Source organism: Lonchura striata, chromosome 6, assembly GCF_050655825.1.
Source record: "Lonchura striata isolate lonStrDom1 chromosome 6, ASM5065582v1, whole genome shotgun sequence".
Classification (NCBI taxonomy): Eukaryota; Metazoa; Chordata; class Aves; order Passeriformes; family Estrildidae; genus Lonchura; species Lonchura striata.
This window is the reverse complement of record NC_140708.1, coordinates 13,632,872-13,653,692: the sequence shown is the minus strand read 5'-3', so window position 1 is coordinate 13,653,692 and position 20,821 is coordinate 13,632,872. Positions and strand designations below refer to the sequence as shown.

The following is a 20,821-nucleotide window of genomic DNA, read 5'->3' as shown; positions in this document are numbered from 1 at the left end:
TTGTGAGAGCTTCATTGGGATTTTGGTGAATTTAGGACCTAAATTGAATAAGAATTCATTTTTCACTGATTAGCAAAGAATTTGCAACATGCAGCTCAGCCCTGTAATTGTGGAGCAATTGTATTCCAGTTGAAATCAATATGGATTTAGCCTAGGCTAAGGACACAGGTTTGGACTGTACATCATGTAACACTAATTCATTTCCAAACCCATGCAGGGATCAGCAAATTCAACGGTTCTTGAGTAATGCAGAAGGGGTGTTAAATCACAAGGTTACAATTGAATCTGTAGTTGACATTGACTGGAATCAAGGACTTTGGCGTGAGCTTGTCAATTTACAGTGGAAATCAAAGTTGCATAGCAGAGGATACCACTGGAATAAGATTGTAATTCTCTGTGCTCCACCTGAACACCAGTGATGAAAGATTAAGAGGAGTGGCAGTGACACTTTGTACTTCATTCCCTGAGCCTAGATCTTGGTATGAATCAGTAAAGCTGCTGGTGTTGTGTTAAACCAACATTTAAGCACAGGTTAACCTTGGGCAGTCAGGGATTGCTGGAACACAAATGTTTGGGATAGTCCTGCTCCCTAGGTTTCAGATGTGTTGAGTAATGTAATTCCAGGTTTGTGTTGGACCAGGGAATTTCTCCAGTTCCAGGGTTGTTGGGCTGTTATGCTTTGCTGCTATTCTGCTGTGTGTTACGCTTGCATCAAATAACTACAACGGCAATCATAGCTGTGCTTTATGAAATGTAGAGAAATTATATAATGCAATACCTTTTTATTGACAATACAATGCTAGCTGTTAAAATTCAGTCAGACAGCATCCCAGGTGCTTGACTTCACCCTGCCAGTTTTGTTGCTTCCCAGATTGAGCATCTTGAATACCGTGCTGAGGTGATAAACAGTAGGGTTTTGCTACTTTAGGATTCAAAGACAACTCCTTTTGCTGTGTTTCCTCATGGAAGCTAAAGTGTATTGAGTGAGTGGTTCTGACAGACAGATGAAAAGACCACTCTGTGAACCTCAGGAAACTCATTCTCAGAAAATGGTGATGCATTTTCTAAAGACCGGCGTTGCTTTCCTGAGCTCTGACCACAGACAGACTTTTCCAGATGACATGTCAAGATGACAGACAGCTTATGGTCTGCCATGCAACTGTTCCAAACACAAATGCAGGTCCCCTCACCAGGGCTCCCAGAATAGGCTTCTCTCAGTGCTGCTCCAGGGGGTTTCTCTTCCATGCCACACAGGTGACCTAGGGCTTCCAGACAGGAGGGCAAGAATTCATCATCACCGCATCCCCTGGCCAGTAGATTTCAATGAAACAACTACCCCGAAGCCAGGGGGCTTTTACTGATGTGTCCTTTAGAAAATGTTCTGCAGATACATGAGATAGTGGTGAGCTGTCATGTGGTGACAAGGGGCTGAGCTGTCTAGTAGGATTTGGAGTCCCAGGTCATTTGTTTGCCTGCTATTGGCTTTTTTCTGAGCTTGTGCAAGGTGAGCCAAGGGCACGAGGGATGTGCTGGTCCCTGATGCCAGCCCCTCTTAGCTTAAACACAGCCATCAGTTTGGCTCCCAGGAGGATGGGATTGACAACATCAGGAGCTCCAGCAGGCTGAGGTTGAGCTGGTGTTTTCTTCAGCATTTTCTTCAGCAGGTTTTTCATCTGGATATGTCGCCAGACCTTGAGGTTTTGCACAGGCACAGTTTGAAATCCAAGTGATGTAATGAGTGATCAGCAACTCTGGTCACACAGAGGAAAGGAAGAGGGCTGGATGGGGTAGGAGACTGTGTTTGGACTGATTGTTCTGGTTTCTTCCCCACTAGGACAAAGAAGTGAATCTGGAGCAGGTCCACAGACGCATGAACAGTTTAATTGATGAAGACATAGCCCACAAGCAGATCTCTCCAGCGTCCATCGAGATCTCGGCGCTGGAGATCGGCGGCATGCAGCCCGCTCAGACCCTGGAGCCGGTGCGCGAGTACCAGAACACGCAACTTTCTGTCAGCACCTTTTTACCAGAACAGACAGCTCATGGTGCCAGCAGGACACTGACAGCTGCCTCGGGCAGCAACCTGCCGCTGCCCCTGAGCAGCTCAGCCACCATGCCCTCCATACAGTGCAAACACAGGTCACCCAACGGAGGACTATTCCGGCAGAGCCCCGTCAAAACCCCGATCCCAATGTCATTCCAGTCCGTGCCGGGGGGAGTCATTCCAGAAGCAATGGAGCCCTCACATGGAACATCCATATGACGAGAACAAACAGTAAAAACAACCAGCAGAGATTTTTAATACAAAATTTAAAAGAAAGAAAAAAAAAAAAGAAAAAGAAAATGAACTCTTGCATTTTTCTTGTATATACTTGTAAATAATGAAAGAATGAAGTGGGGTAAAAGTGTATTTTGAATATTCCCAATTTTCGAAGTAAGTAAAAAACAAAAAACAAACAAAAATGTATGAATGACTTTGTAAATTTTGTTCTATATGAATAAAAAGGCAAACTACTTGTGGTCGTTCTCAAGTGCCAAAGAAGACCTGTTACTGGGACTGAGGGCCATACTTTTCTTTTTTTCCCATGGATTTCAACACTTATTCCCTTCCAGGTATGGTTTTTTTTTAAGAGCAAAAAATTTATCTCTTTCTTGCTGGAAAAATTCACCATGCTCAGATTTCTCCTTTCCCCAGAACCCTGTTTTATAGCCAAGATGACAATTCACTCGGAGAACTTAGCAGCTGGTATTAGCATAGCAGTAAAAAATGTTTTAAAGGTGAATTATGACTCAAATCCAACAAACAATAAACAGAGAACGCTTTCCTTCTAATAAGGATTTAAACTTCCACACAGTTTCTAAATTTAGGCACAGGATTATTGGATTGTGTTTTTACATGTCTGCTGTGCTGTGTGGCTCTTTTTATTTAACTTTCTGTGTTTTGTTATACATATATATATATAATATATATTATATATATTTTGACATATATATTATATATATAAATGCTTTGATGCACAACAGGTTTTAGGTTAAGGGGAAAGCTTTTAAGAAAAACTGCACAGCTCCTTTTTGTTTCTTGTGTACATGACTGAAAATGGGGAGGAACCAATGGAGTGAGGCAAGGAGGAACTGTAAAGGCAGGAGATAATGGCACTGCAGTGACTGTGCCCTCTGGTGCCATCTCTTTCTTTAAGATTTCATTGAATTTGTTGCATAATGGATGCAGTGTTCCCTGTTGAAATCATATCCCTGAATGACAAGACTATAAGCACAGCTCTGCTTTTTTTCCATTGATTTTGCAAAGAGAAATATTTTAATGGCCATGCCTATAATCATGGTAGGGATGGCTGTACAAAACCTATTTTTTTTTGTCTGTAAAACACAGAGGACAAAGATAGAGCAACACATACAACTTATTTAATGTCTTGTCATGCAAATATTATTAGTGCAATGTCGTATGACAAGAAAAAAACCAAACCAAAATCTAACACATTGTTTCCTTCCCAAACTGAAGTTTGAATGCCAAATATAATTGATCATTGTCCCCCCTCCTACTCATCATGGACCATCACTCTTTCGAAATTGGGATAATTGAGTGTCTTCTCAAATGTATCCCTGATACTTGGTGGTAATTTCCCTTTGTAGCTGGATTTCTTCACTTTATTAGAACACTGATATTTGGAAAAGGCTGTAGATCCTGGTGCAGCACAATCACCATCTACACTAGGGTGAAAAATTCTGTTTAAACAGAGGTAAAAATGCATTCACATCCCAGGAAAGTCAGCAGGCAATCTGGGGCAGGTTTTTGGATAAATAAACATTCCATTCGCTGCTCCTAATTTGATTTGCATAATTACACAACACATATATTTATGGGGTGATTAAAGTCCCCACATTTTTACATTTCTACTTTAAGCAGTAGGGAGGAAAAGTCAAACTGTGACATAAAACCAGCCTTATGGAAGAGTATAGTCAGCCTAAGACTTTTTAAATGAGGAATATTGATGATGGGCTTACAGGAGGAATACTCTTAGAGGTATTAATTTGTCTTTGTTCTCAAGCTGGTTCCTCATGAAGATGGTGCACTTTTGTATGTAGCTTGGCACAAATTGCACTATTTGCTGACTGGATTTATGCTATTTGGAAGTTTGGCCAACAAAAACTTTGGTTTGTTTTTTTTTTTTTTTTAATTTCTTTTTGTTGTCTTGACAAACCTATGGCCACAGGAAAAAAAAAAATCTTCCATAAATACATTAATTAGTTTTGGCAGAAATAGCTGCACTAAAATCCTATGTACACACAGAAATCTGTAAAGATGCTTTGGAGAAAGAGTGCAAGGATTTGCATTGGAAAAATCTCTCATTTCATGACCAATTTAAGATTTTAGCAGTAGCAGAGGAACGTGCTGCAGAAAAGGTGCAAGGAGGTGCTATGAGGGTGTGATCTCTTGTGGCACACAAACCTGCTGGAGGTTTCCTGAGCTGCTGCTGTGCTGTTATTCACAAACCACGCTGATGACTTGCTGCAGCAATGCCCAGAGCAGGGGCTTGAAACCCTCTTTTACTGAGGCATCTTTGCTTTCATGTTAGATCTTTTTCATATTATAGACTAAAACACTGTAATTTTAACTGGCCTGCATTTGTGGAATAAATTGTGAATACAATATATTTTGGGGATTAACTTTAGCATTCTTCATGTTTGGTGTTCTCCTCTTGGCTTACTCTTGCTATGTGCTGTAAAGTTTGGAAATGTGGTCTAACCTATAAGTGATGTTAGAGCTCCTTTATTCTCACGCACAGAATATAACTCACTGTTTGAATGCTTTGCAGGACAACATTTATGAGGAGCAGGATCTTGAAGAACCAAACCACACAGCCCTCTTTCAGAAAAGTATTTAAGCACGTGTGAGCCCTGTAGGGAGCACCTGCTTTAAGCACAGGTGAATTGCATTGCTGATTGATGGTGGAGTTAAAACACAGGTCTCAAATTAAAGATGTGCCTAATTTTAAGCGGGTGAGTGAGCTGGCCAAACTCCCTGGGACTACTCAGCTGCTTTAAGTTAACCTTAAATTTTGAGTGCTTTGCTGCACCAGGGTCTACACTGCAAAACTAGGACTCTGCAATGGATCTCTCACTGTCTAGTGATTATTTCTTTATATAAAAGTTAGCAAGTCATAGCTTGAGCCTGTCAGCCCTGACAGGAAGCTGTTGAATCCTTCATGTGCTAGTGGTTTGGTTTTAGCTTATTTAAGCAAATCACCAGGTTCTCCTTGAACATAAACAATGTTTCTTTCCCCATAACTTTCACTTTTCAAAGTAAATGCAGAATGTATGATTTTCATATCCTGTCTCCTGTTTTATATTTGTATCTTCCTTTTGACAGATCAAAGCATTCACTTTCTATATAATATGTATTCACCACACACATGCGTATATATATACATGTGCAATTACTCACAGAAGAAGTGAGAAATATAATTTCCATGTGATGCAAATGAGCATAAGGTGAAAGCTCTCACAGAGCTTATTTACACCACCTGCAGGTTTGACCCTTCACCTTTAATATCTGGCAAGCTGAAGTAGAAAAACTGCAGAAGTTTCTGAAAACTTTGAAGACCAAATTGTGCTCTGGTTTTTCAACTGGAACTTCCCCGAGTGTACTTAAAATAGGGAATAATGTGTGATCCCAAATATTCCAACTCCTCTGGAATGTTTACATTGCTAAGGTGATTGAACATGAGATGTACCTTCCTTTTATTGTGCTCTTTTGATTATGAGCTTTCACAAAAGTGACATCTGTGGCACAGCACTTCTAGTGTATCTTGTTCTACCAACCCATTAGTTTAGAAATTACTTTTTTGCAAAAATGTGACTCAGTTTCTTCTATTTGCTTGCAATCCATTGGCAATCTGCTTTCAATCTGAAGAATGCATTGCTCTTATTTCTTAGTATGTCATGTTTTCCTGTTGCAAGGGGGAAAAAAAGAGTAATTGTGCTTTTTAATTTCATAATTGATAGAATGTTTTTATGCTGAGTTACAACTACATGTGTGCAATACTTGTCTTGCAAAGTGAAGTTCCCAATATCTGCCTTGCTTTGATAACCATTGCTGCATTGTAGGTGAAGTCTCAGCAAAAACAACTCACTCCTTCTCAGTCTGCTGATAGAATAAACCACTTAAACCTGGGTTCTCACCTGTGTAAATCAGCTTCCCTCCAGGGAATGGGTCAAGCATACTGAGTTTCAGCAGGTGAAGGTTTAGCTCTTAATATTGGGCTCAAGAGCACTCCTTTCTATAAATTGGGGTAGCTCTGAAAATGAAAATGTCTCAAAAATTAACCTGAAAGAGGAACTTTATTAGAATTTTCAGCATGTAACACGGATTACAGTTTAAACTTTATGCTGGGATTGCTTAAAGAAAGAAAATTCTTCCTCAAATCTGTTTAAATTTTGGAATAACTCTCTTCTGAGCTTAAAGCTGTTGGGTTGGTGACAAGTAGAGCATTCAGAGGAAATCATGTTAGTGGGGTGGTACAGAAACCACTATTCAGACTGTGTTATTTTATTTTATTTTGCTTTACTGATTTGAACTTACATTGTGAGCAGCTAAAGAGTGGCATAAATCTAAACACAACACATTTGGGAGACCCGGTTGGAAATTTCTCAGAGAAACCACATCCTTTGGCATCATCCTGGGAAAGGCAAGGAGAAAGTCAGAAGAAAGCTCTGAAGAAAGGCAAAATTAAAGGTAAAATCTGAAATGCGGCGAAGGGGGAGGGAGAGAAAAGGATGGGTACAACTCATGTTTAGTAAAGCTGTATTACTTGTATGAGAAGCCTCAATTCCATCATACAAGCAGTTGCCTCAGCTAATTATTATTTTTCTTAATTTTTAGGAAACAAATAAAAACAGCATTTGTTCTACCAGAAACAGTTGTTATATTATTTAAGAGTTGAAATGATTTGTTTGGCGGTGCCTGTTTTTTGGCTTGATTGTTGCTCAGCTGGGGAGAATGAGCTTTAATCAGTGATTTCACCCACAGCAGCTGTGGGCTGTTTGCTGGGAGACACTCCCAAGGCTGCAGCTGGGACAAATCACCTCAATCAGCTCCAATCAATCAGCTCCCCAGAAAGCTCTCATTTCTCGGGCTGTGGGGCAGAGTTTGGGCTTTGTGCTCTGAGCTGCACATCTCTGCCTTCCTGGAGATGGATGCTGCTTTCTTTTGGTGTTGGAGGGGAGCAGAACAGCAACGTGTGTTCTCCAAGATTGCAAGGTAGAAGTACAAGAGAAGCAAGTAGTGCAGAAAGCTTTAGCTTTTTACTGAGTTTTGATTTATCCCAAGTTTACTGTCAGCCTTAGAAGGGACTTTTTTTTTTTCCCCCTTCTTTTTCCGTTGTACACTTTCAGGTGTCCTACCTCAAGTGTTTTCTTTTGTCCCTACTGAAATTGATAGCTTTCTTTGCAACCAATTAATGCTGGTAGAAACTTCACATCGTGTTGTAGAAGAGGACAATTATGAGAGAGTTGCTTTGTCTTTTTAAAATTTATTTGTGATAGGTTTCTTTCAAATATGTGTTATCTTTCAGTTACTAGTTCTGTTGTTGCAGTTATAAAGTTTTGTAGTTTCTGTAGGAGGTTTGTTTAGCCCCTATATCACATAAGGAGGAGGAGAAATCCTCGGAATCATAAATGCACACAGTAAGGTAAGCAAAAAGCTTGAACAAAGAATTCAAAAAATACGTTTCTGCTCACTTTGCCAAAGTTTTAATTGCTTGGATGAGCGGCTTGGACAGAATCTGATTTCTGAACAATGTGCCATGTGTGACTGCAGTGTAGATACCCTCTGAAACACTACTAGGTGAAAACCCCACAACATTGTGCCCCCAAGTTGTTTTCAAGATAAAGTATTTTGTTTAAATTTTTAACTGTTTTGTTATAGTGCTGTAATGAAATTATATGGATGGGGAGATGGAACCTGAGGGTTTATTGCCTACAGCTGTAGGTAATTAACAGTCTGCTTTTAGACTCTGATTCTAAAAAGTCACTCAGTCATGAAAGGAAGCATCTTGGAAGTCTTTCTACATTTCAATATTTTTCTAAAATTCTTTTCATCGATAAAATGTGTGTATTTGTTTTCTGATTTAATTATTTCCACAGTGGTTAAGTACAACACAACAGAGCCCTAGCTTTAGGTGAGAATTGCTAAAAGAACAAAAGGGATTGATGGTGGAGTTAAAATGCACATTTCAAATGAAATATGTGCCTAATTTTAAGCAGGTGAGTGAAGTTCTTAAACTCCCTGGGACTACTCAGCTGCTTTAAGTTAACCTTGAGTGCTCTGCTGTAGTTCAGTGTAGACCTACAAGTCTACACACCATGACAACTGTCGAGATCCCAGATTTATATAGCACTTTCTATGTATCAGCAGAAAAGAAATTGAATTTTGTTTAATATGTTTTTATATGATTTATATTGAAGTAATTCTGTCAAATTAAATACTTACCAGAAGAAAAATATGCCAGCCCACCAAAGTGCTGAAATGCATAATTGCAAGTAAATCCAAGCAGACACTGAGAAGTTTCTGTGTTCAGTCTGCTGTAGTGGCTGTAGTTTCAGGTTGCAGACCCTTTTTCATCTTGGGGCACTACTGGGGACTCCATGGGCTGGGTCCTGCTTGCTGCCCTCTGCCCCAGAGGAAGGGACAGCAGTGTCCTGCTGGGGCTGAGGCAGTGGGATGTGCCCATGTCTGGGGTTTGCCTCTGCAGGGGGATGCTGCTTTGCAGTGTTGGCTCTCTTGCTGCTGCTGGGCAGATAATGGGACAGGAGAAACGCCTGGCAAGTGCTGGGTGTGGGCAGGTAGAGCATTTACAGGCTGTTGAAATTTAGTAGTTCTGCATTTCAGCTGTTGTTTAAGAGCTAATATATTGTGGAAAATATATTCCGATGTTTTGCTTGATTCTAAAGCCAGCTTGGATGACGGTGAGAAATTTTTGGGAGGGAGCTTTGGTCATGAAAGCTTTCAGCTTCCAGTCCAGCAGACACTAATGTGGCAGTAGAGCCCCCAGCTCTACTCTCAGTGCAGTGGGGTGGCATTTCAAGGCAGGGTTTGCTGCAAGCATCCCAGGGAGCTCCTGCCTGCTGCTGGGGCAGCACTGGGATGGGGAGCTGCTGGGGAAAGGGAATTGGAGGCAAGCCTGGGGAGGAGCTGGGGGGCTGCACGTCCCCAGAGAGGAATGCTGAGGGTGCAGGCCCATCGACAAGGGTTGATGTGGCCTGGAAATTAAATGGCAAAAATGCTATATTTGGAGTATGAATGTGCCCTGGCCCATGGACTGGGGAGCACTTGAGTTGCTAGATGCTGCTGTCATTGTTCACAAAAAGGTTTCCTGAAATTCATGTGATTCTACACAGTGGAACTTGCTGTTAGACAGGCACTGCACAGGGAGAGAACAAGCAGTGATTGTATTGGGCTGTGCAGATCCTGTCAGGCTGTTTTAAGTCCGTGCTGTTGGATTTCCTCTCCTGTTCTGTGCCTGCAGGTCAGCTCACACATCTTTCTGGGCTGTGATTAGTTGTGCAACATTTACCAGCTTTTTGGCAGGGGGCATGTGCTTTTACAACGCAAGAACACTTCTTCTTGTGCATTTGCATTCCTAGCTTTGTCTTGTCATTCGTGTCAAAATGTCGAGCAGTGAAACATATGCTTTCAAATGGAGTTTCTGCAAACCATTTGGATCAATAAGGGCTGTCTGTCTGCGTTTTTGTAACATCTACCACAGAGGAATTTGAAGCTCTATCAAGTCAGTGGTTCAGTAAACCATATTTTACTCCAGACTGTAGCTTGTTCATGTTCAGTGACAGAAAAATATCGCTGCTCTGGGCAATGCAGAGGTCTATTGTAAAGCAAATCCTGCTTTTTGGAAAGTAGGTGTTTCATCTTCTGCACACAGCAAATACATGCCATCCTGACAGGCTGGGCCATTAATCCACAGACATGTCATTTTTGGCTCCTGACAGCTCAATGCAGCTGCTGATCATCCCTGGGCTGCTCTGATGGCTGGTGCAGTCAGTGACTTCAGTTATTGGGAGACAATACCTGAACAGCTTCCAGGGTTTTGGAGAGAAACCACCTGCCTGAGGACAGAAAGAGGGGTTTGGATTGCAGGGAGTGTCTGGCCACATTCTGTAGGAGCACAGAAGGTGAAGGCTCCTCTGTGCCCTGCCTGGTGACATTTGGATGTTGAGGACTGGAATATCACATCTGGAAAATGGTGGTGGAAGGCAGGACAGGAGAAAGATCTCAAAGCTAGGGAAAGCTGGTACAGGTAAACAGCTGGCTCGACCCCAGAGCAAAACTTCCACCAGGGCATAGGTATTTTGCCATGAAAAGCCATGAGGTTGCAAAAGAAGAATCCTGAAGTCTCAGCCTGGGTATTAAGAAGCTGGGCAAGTCCCAGACCTTTAGCTGTGAAGCTGCTTAGTTCCACAGTATTAAGTACCATGAAAATGTATTAAAGCTTTTATTAAGGACTCAAACAGCACACAGTTAAAAGCACAAAAAATGCAAAGTGTTAAATTAGACTGTCAATTTAATTACTCTTTATCACATAATCCCTTTACCTTGTGGATTGTCAAAGGCAAGCCCTTCTCTGCTTTTCAGGGAAGAATTGCAGAGGTCCTGTGGGGGAGAGGGGAGGAGGGGAATTGGGGAATGTCACACAGGCGTGGAGGCAGAGCTGGGCAGGGGCTGAGAGATGTGGCTGTGGTGGGGCAGACAAGCCTGGCCAGCAGTGAGCCTGGCTCCCCCTTCCCCTTTGGGAGAGCAAGACGTGGCACATTCCAGCTGGGAATTACACCTCCCATGGGCTGGGATCTTGGGCAGTGGGTTCATTTCAGTGGCTGGGACTTTAGGCTTTTTGCCTTGACCTCACACTGTTATAAGAGCAGGCATTAAGACAATTTAAAAAAATTAATGAAGTTTAAAGGATAATTATTTTCCTCACTAATGAAGTGCTTATATTCTCAAAGACAAAAGCCTCTGTATATGTGGAATTTGATGAAAAGATAACAATAAAAAAATACCAGAAAAAAATTTCCTCCTCTGCAGCTTCTATGCTTCTAGATTTTTTTATTGGAATATATTATTTGAAATTTTCTAAAGTTGAGATTTGATCAAAGCTGACAATGGAACTGAAGGTCCTTAATCTAATTAGGAATTGTATATGAGTTTGGTTTTAAAATAGCTGGTCAATATTATATAAGCACCAGTAAAAGTCAAAATGATTGCTTTATGAGTTGCAAATTAGAAGTATTCATAGTTGATAAAGAAACATTAAAATTTCACTTTGCTTTTGTTTTTAAAAGAAGCAGTTAATTGGAAATAATTAGCATTAAATTACTCACCTGGCTTTAGTTATGATGGGTTTATTAAGTCATTATTGAGAGATTGAATGCTGGCACATGTTGATTATATTTAGATGTCACTTGCCTTTGTTTTTTCAAGCACTAGAAAGAAATAACTCAAGTCTTCTGACAGCCAAGAAATAAAAAGGTAAAAGTTAGTGCTATGATGGAGTCAAAGACATTTGAAATCTCCCAACTATTAAATTTCGATGGGACTTATAAGCCAAACTCTACAGAGCCCCTTTGATAGTCTCTGATCAAAGCAGAAGTCGGGTCAACATTATCTTGTGCTGTCACGTCAGATGCATGGATTGAGATTTCCAAGGTGTTCCACTCTTTTGGATGAATAATTCAAAACCCCCACCCTAATATTTACGGAATTTAATTGTAATTTGTTTTGGGTTTTAATTTTGTTTTGGTTTTTTTGTATGGGTGTGGTGTTTGGTTTTTTTTTTTTTTTTTACTTTGATAAGTTTCATTATTTTGAATACATTTTCATCTTAATAATTGGAAAACTTCAGACAAGTTTTGCATCCACCTGCAAGGAGAGAATATGGAAAAAGAGGGCTTTAAATCACAATTATAACCCCAAACAATCTAAGTACTTTCAGCCTTATTCTGTCTCTGGGCAGAGGGTCCTACCATGGGGCCTTTTGTCTCTGTTGTGGTACAATACATAACCTAGAAAGAGATGTGCATTTGTGAATTCTGATAATGTAAAATATTTCAGATTGATTCAATCTTCAGATGCTGAATGTTTGCTTATGTCTTCTATTAGATATACTTTGTGAGCCATAGAGACCTTAAATCCCATAGAAAAACCCAACTGTTCAAAAATAAAAGCAGTACAGGAGCCTTTCAGCACTGTAAACAGCTATTACTTCGCTCCTAATTCTGTCTATATACAGAGAAAGGACTATTAATGCTGAGGCCATTAAATAAACTCCAGTAAATATTGCTTATATTCTATTAACGTTAATGTTGTTTGTACATCTCAGTCCTCTTTAGTAAATTTAGTTCAATAATTTCTGCAGCTTCTGATGGGATAGTTTTTTAAAATATTAGTATATATACACAAAGGTGATGTTATCTCTTTTAATGGAATAAGGAAGGAGTATTTATTTTTACCTGTTTGTTCTAGTGTGGCTGTTGTTCCAAGTGCACTATTTAAGGACACAAAGAATTGTCTCATGTAAGTGAATCAATCTGACTGAAAAAGAAAAAGCACTTTTGAGTAATGGGGCACGTAATAGGGTCCTTCTGCCTTTCGGAAAACCTTGAAAATAAAAATGAAATTCTTATTTAATTGGAATTAAAATGTGTTGTTATTTAGGTAGATTTTCAGTTTTCCTGTCAAGTGTTTGTGTTTTATTTTTGTTTTGTTTTAATCTTGGATGGGAAGAGAAAAAATGTGCAGTGTTTCTCTGGCTTTCCTGCATATGTTTGTTTTAAGGTTGCTGCAATACATGTGGTATATGAAGATTTTTGGGGATTATCAGGTGGGGAGTTTTGTTGTTTGTGGGTTGTGCAAGTGTTCCTGTTATAGTGAAGAAAATGGCCACCAGGTCTCAGCCTGAAGAGCAGGGAATTATTTTGTGTCTGGCAGGATCTGTCCTCTCTGTGACTCAGTCATAATCAGCTCTTACTCAGCTTCCCGGAGAACTGAAAGCTTTGATGTATTGCTGTGGCTGATGTAAATGAGGATCATTTTCTGTGGGCTGTGATCTATCACACAGCGCCTAATTATGGCACCTTCAGGCTTGACCCCTCTGCACTGTCACAGGCACAGCTGGCAATTTGCTCAGATGTTCCAAGCAGAATAAAACCCACCTGGTTATAATGGCAGGAAAAGCAAAGCAGTGGCAAAGAGAAGCATCCCCCTCCTTGCTGCTGCTGTGCTGTGTGCCTGCACCTCAGCTGTGCCTCCTTGCTGGGGCTGCTGCTGGCCAGATTTGCAGCTGGAGGTCTGCCTTGTTACCCAGGAAGATGAGATTCTAACTGGGCTTTTGCTTTTGCACTTCAGCAACACCACCTATGGTCATCCAGCAGAGCATATCCATGCTTTCCAGCTGCTCTTTGCTTCTCTGTTTGGGATTTTCCTGCATGAAAATCTTTTTCCTTCCAGAAGGGGTGATCTGCTGTATATTTGACATGGCTCCCATCAACAATATTTCTTCCACTGGAGTCACTTTTTTTTTTTTTTTTTTTTCAGAGTTATTTGGGGATTTAGGACTATCTATATTCTTGTTGGCTGACATACTTGTGCAGCTGATGGAGTGGAAAAATGACGGATGTGTGTGCGGCAATTCAGCAAAAAATGAATAGCAAAATAATTTCAAAATCTAAATTTCACTGTCTGGGTAGAATTCTGTTTAGCCAATAAAGATTTGCAGTTTTGTCCCTTTAGTATGGTATATTAACATTAAAATAATTGTCATTGTAAGCAAGAGGGTTTCTCAGCCTGCCCCGTGCTTGTCCTTGAGGTCGGTTTTGTACAAAGCAGCTGTACCAGAGCATGGCCTCACCCACGGGGTTGGTGCTGGATGAAGTGGTAAACCAAGAAAATTGTCATGCTCTGCCACATGGCAATTGCTGCTTTCTTTTCTTTTGTTTTTTCTTTTTCCCCCTCTCAGTGAGTTACCTTCTCAGCCATCCCACGGTCCCCTCTGTCCTGCTGGGAAGTTGGGGTGAGGCTTGGTCCTCGCTGGGCTCTGCAGGACTGGCTGGGACCTGGTGCTGGTGTCCCCCTGCTCCAGACCAGAGCTCTCCCCCCCACCCTGGGGCAGGAGCAGCTGGGGGCTGATCTCTACCCAGCCTTGGTGTCTGGAGCTCCTTGGAGCACCTCTGGGTGCTCTGGAGCTGCCTGTGTCCCTGCAGAGCCCGAGGGCTCCCAGGGGAGCTGGGCCACCAGGACTGTGTCACCAGCCGTGGCTGCTTCAGTGGCAATCCCACAAGGGGCTGGCATCTTCATCTACTCTTCATAACCCCAATCTTATACAGTTTTTTTTTTTATTTTATTTTATTTTTAGCTTTTACTACAGACATTGATGAAGTCACAGTCTGGGTGTGTGCCTCTGGCTCTTTCCTGAACTTACATGTGCAGAGTAACTCATTCCTGTTTGCCTGTGTGGATTTGTTTTCTGCTGGGTAGTTCAATTTGCATGTGTGAAATGCCGAAGTTTTAGTTGTGTGACCTTTTTAATTGTTTGGCTTTTACGTGTAAATTGGTTCTATGTCGGCCAAATACTACCTTAATTAGAAAACAAAATATGCAGCCTGACACCTAATGTTTCCATTAGCTTGTTTAAATACTCTGGAGGTTTGGATTTGGGCCAGACTGTTTATTCAGAGTGCATTTTTAATTGGATTATTGGTATGTAATAATTGATATCTCACTGATACATTATTAAAATATGGATGTGTTTGGAATTGTTCTGACACATCCCAATGGAGTTTAATTGAAATATTTACTCTTATATAGCAGTACAGGCATCCCAATGGAGTTTAATTGAAATATTTACTCATATTTAGCAGTATAGTTCTTTCTTCTTTCCATGTTAAATAATAAAGAAAAAAAAAAGATTTTGTGGTATATTAAAAAAAAAAAACCTCCCTTTGCTAAAAACTGATTAATCTTTTACTGCTATTTGAGCTGTATTTTTCAGCTTTTTTTATATATATAAAGAAAGCTATATAGTTTCCCTCTAGACCTTCAAAATTGATGTTCATGTTTTTGAAATATGAAGTTGGAATGAGGATTATTTTTGGTCCGAAACCTAGGAAATATCTTTTCTTGGAATGTGCTTCCTTTGAAAACTGACAGCTTGCTTGTGCTCATTTATTTTTTAGTCGTGTAAAGAGATGAGTTCCTAAAAGATTAATCCATTCTTAATCCTGGAAAAGATCTTTTCCTATCTTTTAACAACCTAGTTTTACACTAAGAAGCACTTTTAAGAAACAGCTTCAAATGCTTTTTTTGAAAATACACCTTTGCTATGTCAACTGGCTCATCCTGTGTGACCCTTCCAAAAGGACAGGAGCTTTAAGAAGTTTAAGGAATGTGGCTTTTTCCTCCTGAAAAGCCAGCGTGGTGCGTGCCGGGTTTTTGTCGTGCCCAACAGGCTTGTTCTGCACTGACCCTGCTGCTTGGGCTGGGCTGGGACTTCCAAAGGATGGGACTAGAAAAAGCCAGACAGGATGGTTTCCCCTCTGCCGTGGTGCTCTGCTCCCCAGGCTGTCTGGGTCACTAAAACACAATTTCTGCATCCAACTTCAAGTGCACCATTTTTCTGGTGAGGGGTAAATATGTAGCAAACAGTAATTGATGGGATCCTCATTACTTGATCCTGCTGTACATGACTTCAACTTCTGCTTTTCCTGGCTGTAGACATCTCCCACCCCATAAAGCTTCTGCCCACGGTGAGTTCCCATCCTCTGAACCTATTTAGTGTTTCCTTTAGAGATTTCTGGTCCAAAACACTTCTTGGCTTGAAGCTGAGCCAGTGCCTGTGTGAGAAGATATTTCATAAAGAAACTGCCTGTCTTTGTGTTCTTGTCTGGTAGGATGTAATAATTCCCTGTCACTCAGAGCTGCTCTGTATTTTGGAGAGAGTAATGATATTTCACCACACTTCTTGAGTGATGCACAGAATATTATTTTTTAAGTAAAGTTCATGATAAAGCTAAAACTTTTTTAAGCAGACATTGGCTTCCAGTAAGTGTTATTTGTCCAGCCAGAATCGGATGGGTTTGTGGTGGTGTCGGTGTTTTTATTTCAAACACCCATATAAAAGTGCCAGCACAGTTAAAAACCCCTACAGGCAGGCTTTGGAAGCTCTTTTCCCCAGGGGAACAATGTGTGTTCAGGATAGAGCCCAAGGGATCCCCAGAGCTGTGTGCTCTCCCCAGTGCCCTGTTTAAAGCCCAAAGCCTGGGTTGCACAATTTTCAGCTATGACCAGCCTATACAGCTGGGGTGAAGTTGGATTTTTTTTCACGTGACTTCAGTGCCTGTTATGTTGGTGGGTATCTGTGTGCTTTCAAACAGAAAGTGGGGTGCAGTGGTGAGGAACTTGCTGTCTTGCTGCCAGGTGGAGGTTCCCCAGGAGTGTGCAGGGTAATGATCTCACGTTTCCAGCTGGAAGCTGACCCACAGCTCACTTGGTGCTCCTGAGTCAGGAGTGACCAAGGGCACTGAGGCACAGAAAATGGCAAGCAGCTCATCTGTCCCTCGCTGGTCATCTTGTGCAAAGCTTCTGTGTCAGATGCTGCTTAAAATCTGAGCAAGATAGAAAGTGGTTTTGTTGTCCTTTTAGTCTGCTTGGATTCAAAGCTTCTTCCCCTTCCCACCTTGCATACCTTGCTCTCTTTTTAGCTATTGCCACCAACTGTATGTCTACATCCTTTCAATGCTTTCTTTGGTAAACTGAAATTTGTGGGTTAGGGTAAATAATTTGTGGATTTAGGGTAAATCTTCTATTTCCAGTTCCTTGGCGATATATTTTTATTTGTACCAGTAGCTAATTAGGGGAATGAAGCCACTTTAATGACATGTATTGGTGAGGACTCTCTGCTTCTGTCTGAGAAACAGAGATTCTGATGGATGGAAGATGAAATATCTTTAGTCCAATGTAATGACAAATCCATTCTAGAATATCAGTTTATCCTCTGCAGGATTGCCTTTCTTGCCTGCCAAATTCACCAGATTATTTTAGTCTGAGGCATGTCTAAAAGGCCTGCCCTGCTATAAAGTTAATTATGGAGGAGCTGGGCCTGGGGACCACCTACTCCTCAGGATGAAAAACCAAAATGCTATTTCTGTAGCTTGTTAACTGCTCTAATCTGCCTGTTCTGGCCAGGAGAAAGAATCATTGCCTCATCTGTCACTTGGTTTAGCTCAGGTTTCCTTCAGCTAGAAACAGTTTGTAGCTGCTGCCTTCTCTATCCCAGGGCAGCTCTCTGAAAGCTGAGGCTGTGTGTGCTGAGCACCCGTGGGCACAAACCACTTGGCTGCATCTCAGAGCAGGAAACCCTTTTGCTTTTTGAGATGAGAGGTCAGTTACTGTCACTGTGGTTTTTGCTATCCCAATAATTGTTATGGGTGTCGTAATTAGAGGACAGCAAAGGTGACCCTCCTGGTCACTGCTAAGTCACTGTGGGAGCTGTCAATGGACAGAAATATGCTAATATAAATATATTTTCAGAGTGATTTTGCTGAAAGGATTTCTGTGTTGCCTATAAAATCTGAGCTTTTATAGGATTCAAAGCCCCAGTCAGGGTACTTCTACAGGCTGGGAATGGTAAGAATGTACAGCCATTCCCGGCATACAGAGAGCCAGCATTGGGTAGTACCATGGTTCTTAAACATGAAAAAAACCCCAAGAATTTCTGTGTAGAATGAGGAAATATGCCTTGGAGGATTACACAAAGAGAGGTTTCAGCTCTTGCCTCGGAAGGTGAAAGAGTGAAAACATATCAGAGGCACCTTCTGTTTACATATGGCACAGATTCATTTATTCTTCTGTCTGTAGTAAGGCCAATGGTCAATTGAATCTGAGGTCTTAAGAGAGAGAGCTTTGGCACCAACATCTCTAATTCAGCCTGGTATTTCTGGAAGGCAAAGGCACTAGCCCTTTGCAAGAAACATTTTTACCTGGAGAAAGAGGCAGTTAATACCTAATAATCTGTTTATATGCCCAGGTACTATTGTTATTATTAATTTTGGATTAAAAAAGATGGGATTGAGCTGGTGAGGAAAGCTGGTCTGGCAGTGAGTGTGGGATGTACAGGAGTCAGGCAGGACCTGTCAGGTCACTGGAGCAGCCCAAATTGAAGGCCACTTCAGCCCCAGCAGTGCAAATCTTGAAGTTGGGAGTGTGGCTGCCAGGGAGTCCCAGAAATGGTCACACTGAGAAGTTTCTTTAAGATTTTGGTGGCCAGGTGGGACATTAGGCCACCACCTTTGGGACCTCCCTTCTCTGAACAACCAACTGCTGGCACTGTGTGAGTTCACCCAGTATCTTTGGGTTAAAATTCCCTGAGAAACTCTGGATTCCAGTCTCTGTTGGTGTAATGTTTTCTGTCTGCATTTATCAATCACTTATTGCCTCTGGAAGACTCCCAACGATCTCTCTGGAAGTCCCTGTGCCTGTTCTTCAGCCAGGATTTACAATCCTTGCTGGGCTCCCAGCACCAGTGTGCTGTTCCTTAAATGAATCTTAAAGGGCTCATTTCCTTAGTTATATTCCCAATTTTATTTAATTACACTTCCTGAAGAGAAGCCATTCTATTTTATGTTTAATACTGCTGTCTGTATGGGAAGTGAGAGGTAGATGGAGCTGGGAAAAGTCTATAGCAATTAAGCTTTTTTTGACAGAAATGAAGCTGTGACCATGCCACCATGATATCTGGAAAATAAATTTCTCTAGTGTTTTATTTGGTTTTGTTCTTTGAACGCTTTTTATATAAAGTATTTATTTAAATATTTTTAGAAAACAATGCTTTTTTATTTTTCCCAAGGTTTTACTTGCTGAAAAATTTCCTTTGGTTATAATTCCTTTGTCTGAAAAGCTTGAAATTGCTTAGTTGAAATTAGTCTTTCTGTGAATTCAAGGGGGAATTTAGTGTTTGCTCTAAGAGAGGCTGTGTTTAACCCTTTATTGAGAGTAAGAAGGCAGGTTAGTTTATTCCTGTACTGAGAGTTAGCTGTAGAACTGAAATAAACAAAACTTTGCTCGAATATTTTCTGCAGCAAAATCTTTGCTTTCAATGAATCTTTCTTCTGAATGACAAAAGTTCTTCATCACTGGATGCAGCTGAACCACGTGGCAAAAGACAGTGCCATTTTTGCATTTTTGGCTGCAATAGATTCAATAGCTGCTTCCTAGGAAATGGAAGAGATGATTGAATAATGATAGCAAATACCTCAGAATTTAGTTACTACAGCTTATGGTTTGGGAATCACCTAAGCATTTGGGATGCTGTAAAACTTGGAGCTTAAACTTTTTTCTGGTTACCCTGGAAACCTCCAGGGTTTGCACAGAAAAGCTTCTGAAGTGAGTCCAAGCTTCTTTAGGTTATCTTCTGTTGGGTGAGATGAATACATATTGAACATTTCAGGTTAATTATTAAAAAGGAAAAGAACCAGAGTCACCTGTTGGACAGCATTTGTTGTGAACTGACTGCTTCACTTTGCAGTGAGAGACTGACTTCCCAAAAAATGGCCAGGAGGTCCTTCAGTGTTAACCATATTATTTTTGCTGGAAAAAGATGACAAAAAGTGAAGTCGTACCAAGCTTAATCTCATTCAGAAACAATCTCATTAGGCCTTAATGCAAAAATTGCATGTTAAAACTTTTGTCAGCCCTAACTCTGAACAGTAATCTGCTTTCTGGGGCAAGCTAGTGCAGCTTCAATGATGCTGTAATTTGTATTCACCTGTGCTGGGTATTAGTGTCTGCAGCAGCAAATGGAGTTCTTGTGGCCTCCTTGGCATCCTCAAACCAACTTATCTTCCCTCTGAATGCCTGCTCTGTGATCAGGGCTAGAGCTGGCGGGCTGGAGTGGTTTTTTAAGCACGCCTCCACTCAGGTGTGACGGAAAATCAGCTGACGCATAATCAATTTATTTCTCTGGTGTGAAGAAATAATAGGTTGCAACTGGTTACCATTTCCTAATGATCTCTGTGCACTGAAAGAGTCATCAGCTTTGTTCCATGTAATTGCATTCTCTAAATGTGGCTATTTGTGGTAGATTACAGCTTGCAACTACAAGCCCATTTGAGTAGGGAGCTGATGAAGTCCATTGGTTCTCCTTTTAGCCTTACTCAAGCAGCTTTCTTGGTTTTAGTCTGGTGACTGCTGGCTTAACTCCATGAGAGTTGAGAAATGAGAGAGGAAAACTGTCTGAAGTGCTCTTCAATTCCACAAAATCTATCCCATTATCTTGGCTAGTGCTTCTACTCCTGGAGCTATAGAACTACAAAAACTTCAGTTTCCACTGCTGTGAAGTACGCCTTAGAAAACTGCAGAATTAGCAAGGAACTCTATGCAAAATCTCCTAGCACCCTTTCATTATGCACTGCATGTTTTATGCAACACTTAAAATACAGAAAAAAACTCGGAGCTCCTGTATTAGTGTAGTTGGGAAAGGTCTTCCCTGTCTTTGCTGTAGGCTGTAAATGTGTTAAAGTCAACACTGATCCTATTTTCAGTGCATCAGGTAACTTACAAACCCAAAGAGAAGAATTTGCCTTTTTTAACCTTTAGTTTATGCAGTAATGTAGGCTAGTTAGTTATTTTTTCCAATTTATTATAAGACTTGAGTGGTAATTCAGTCTTCAGGCTAGCTTAATCTTTAGCTCAGTGACTGCCAATTACTGACAGAAACACAGTGATGCTGCTTTAGCAATTATGATC

At 40.9% G+C, this 20,821-nt stretch overlaps 1 protein-coding gene across 5 annotated transcripts in view; it reads left to right on the top strand.

Annotated features, from left to right (window-relative positions):
- Positions 1 to 19,143, top strand: part of GRID1 (glutamate ionotropic receptor delta type subunit 1) — a 516,570-nt gene extending 497,427 nt beyond the window's left edge. For all 5 annotated transcript variants that reach the window (XM_085583261.1, XM_031505170.3, XM_077784530.2 and 2 more), the window contains one exon: positions 1,835 to 19,143. In XM_085583261.1, coding sequence (XP_085439387.1) covers positions 1,835 to 2,263 — 429 coding nt within the window. In that variant the 3' untranslated portion in view covers positions 2,264 to 19,143. The remainder of the gene's footprint in view (positions 1 to 1,834) is intronic.
- Positions 19,144 to 20,821: the final 1,678 nt, after the last annotated feature.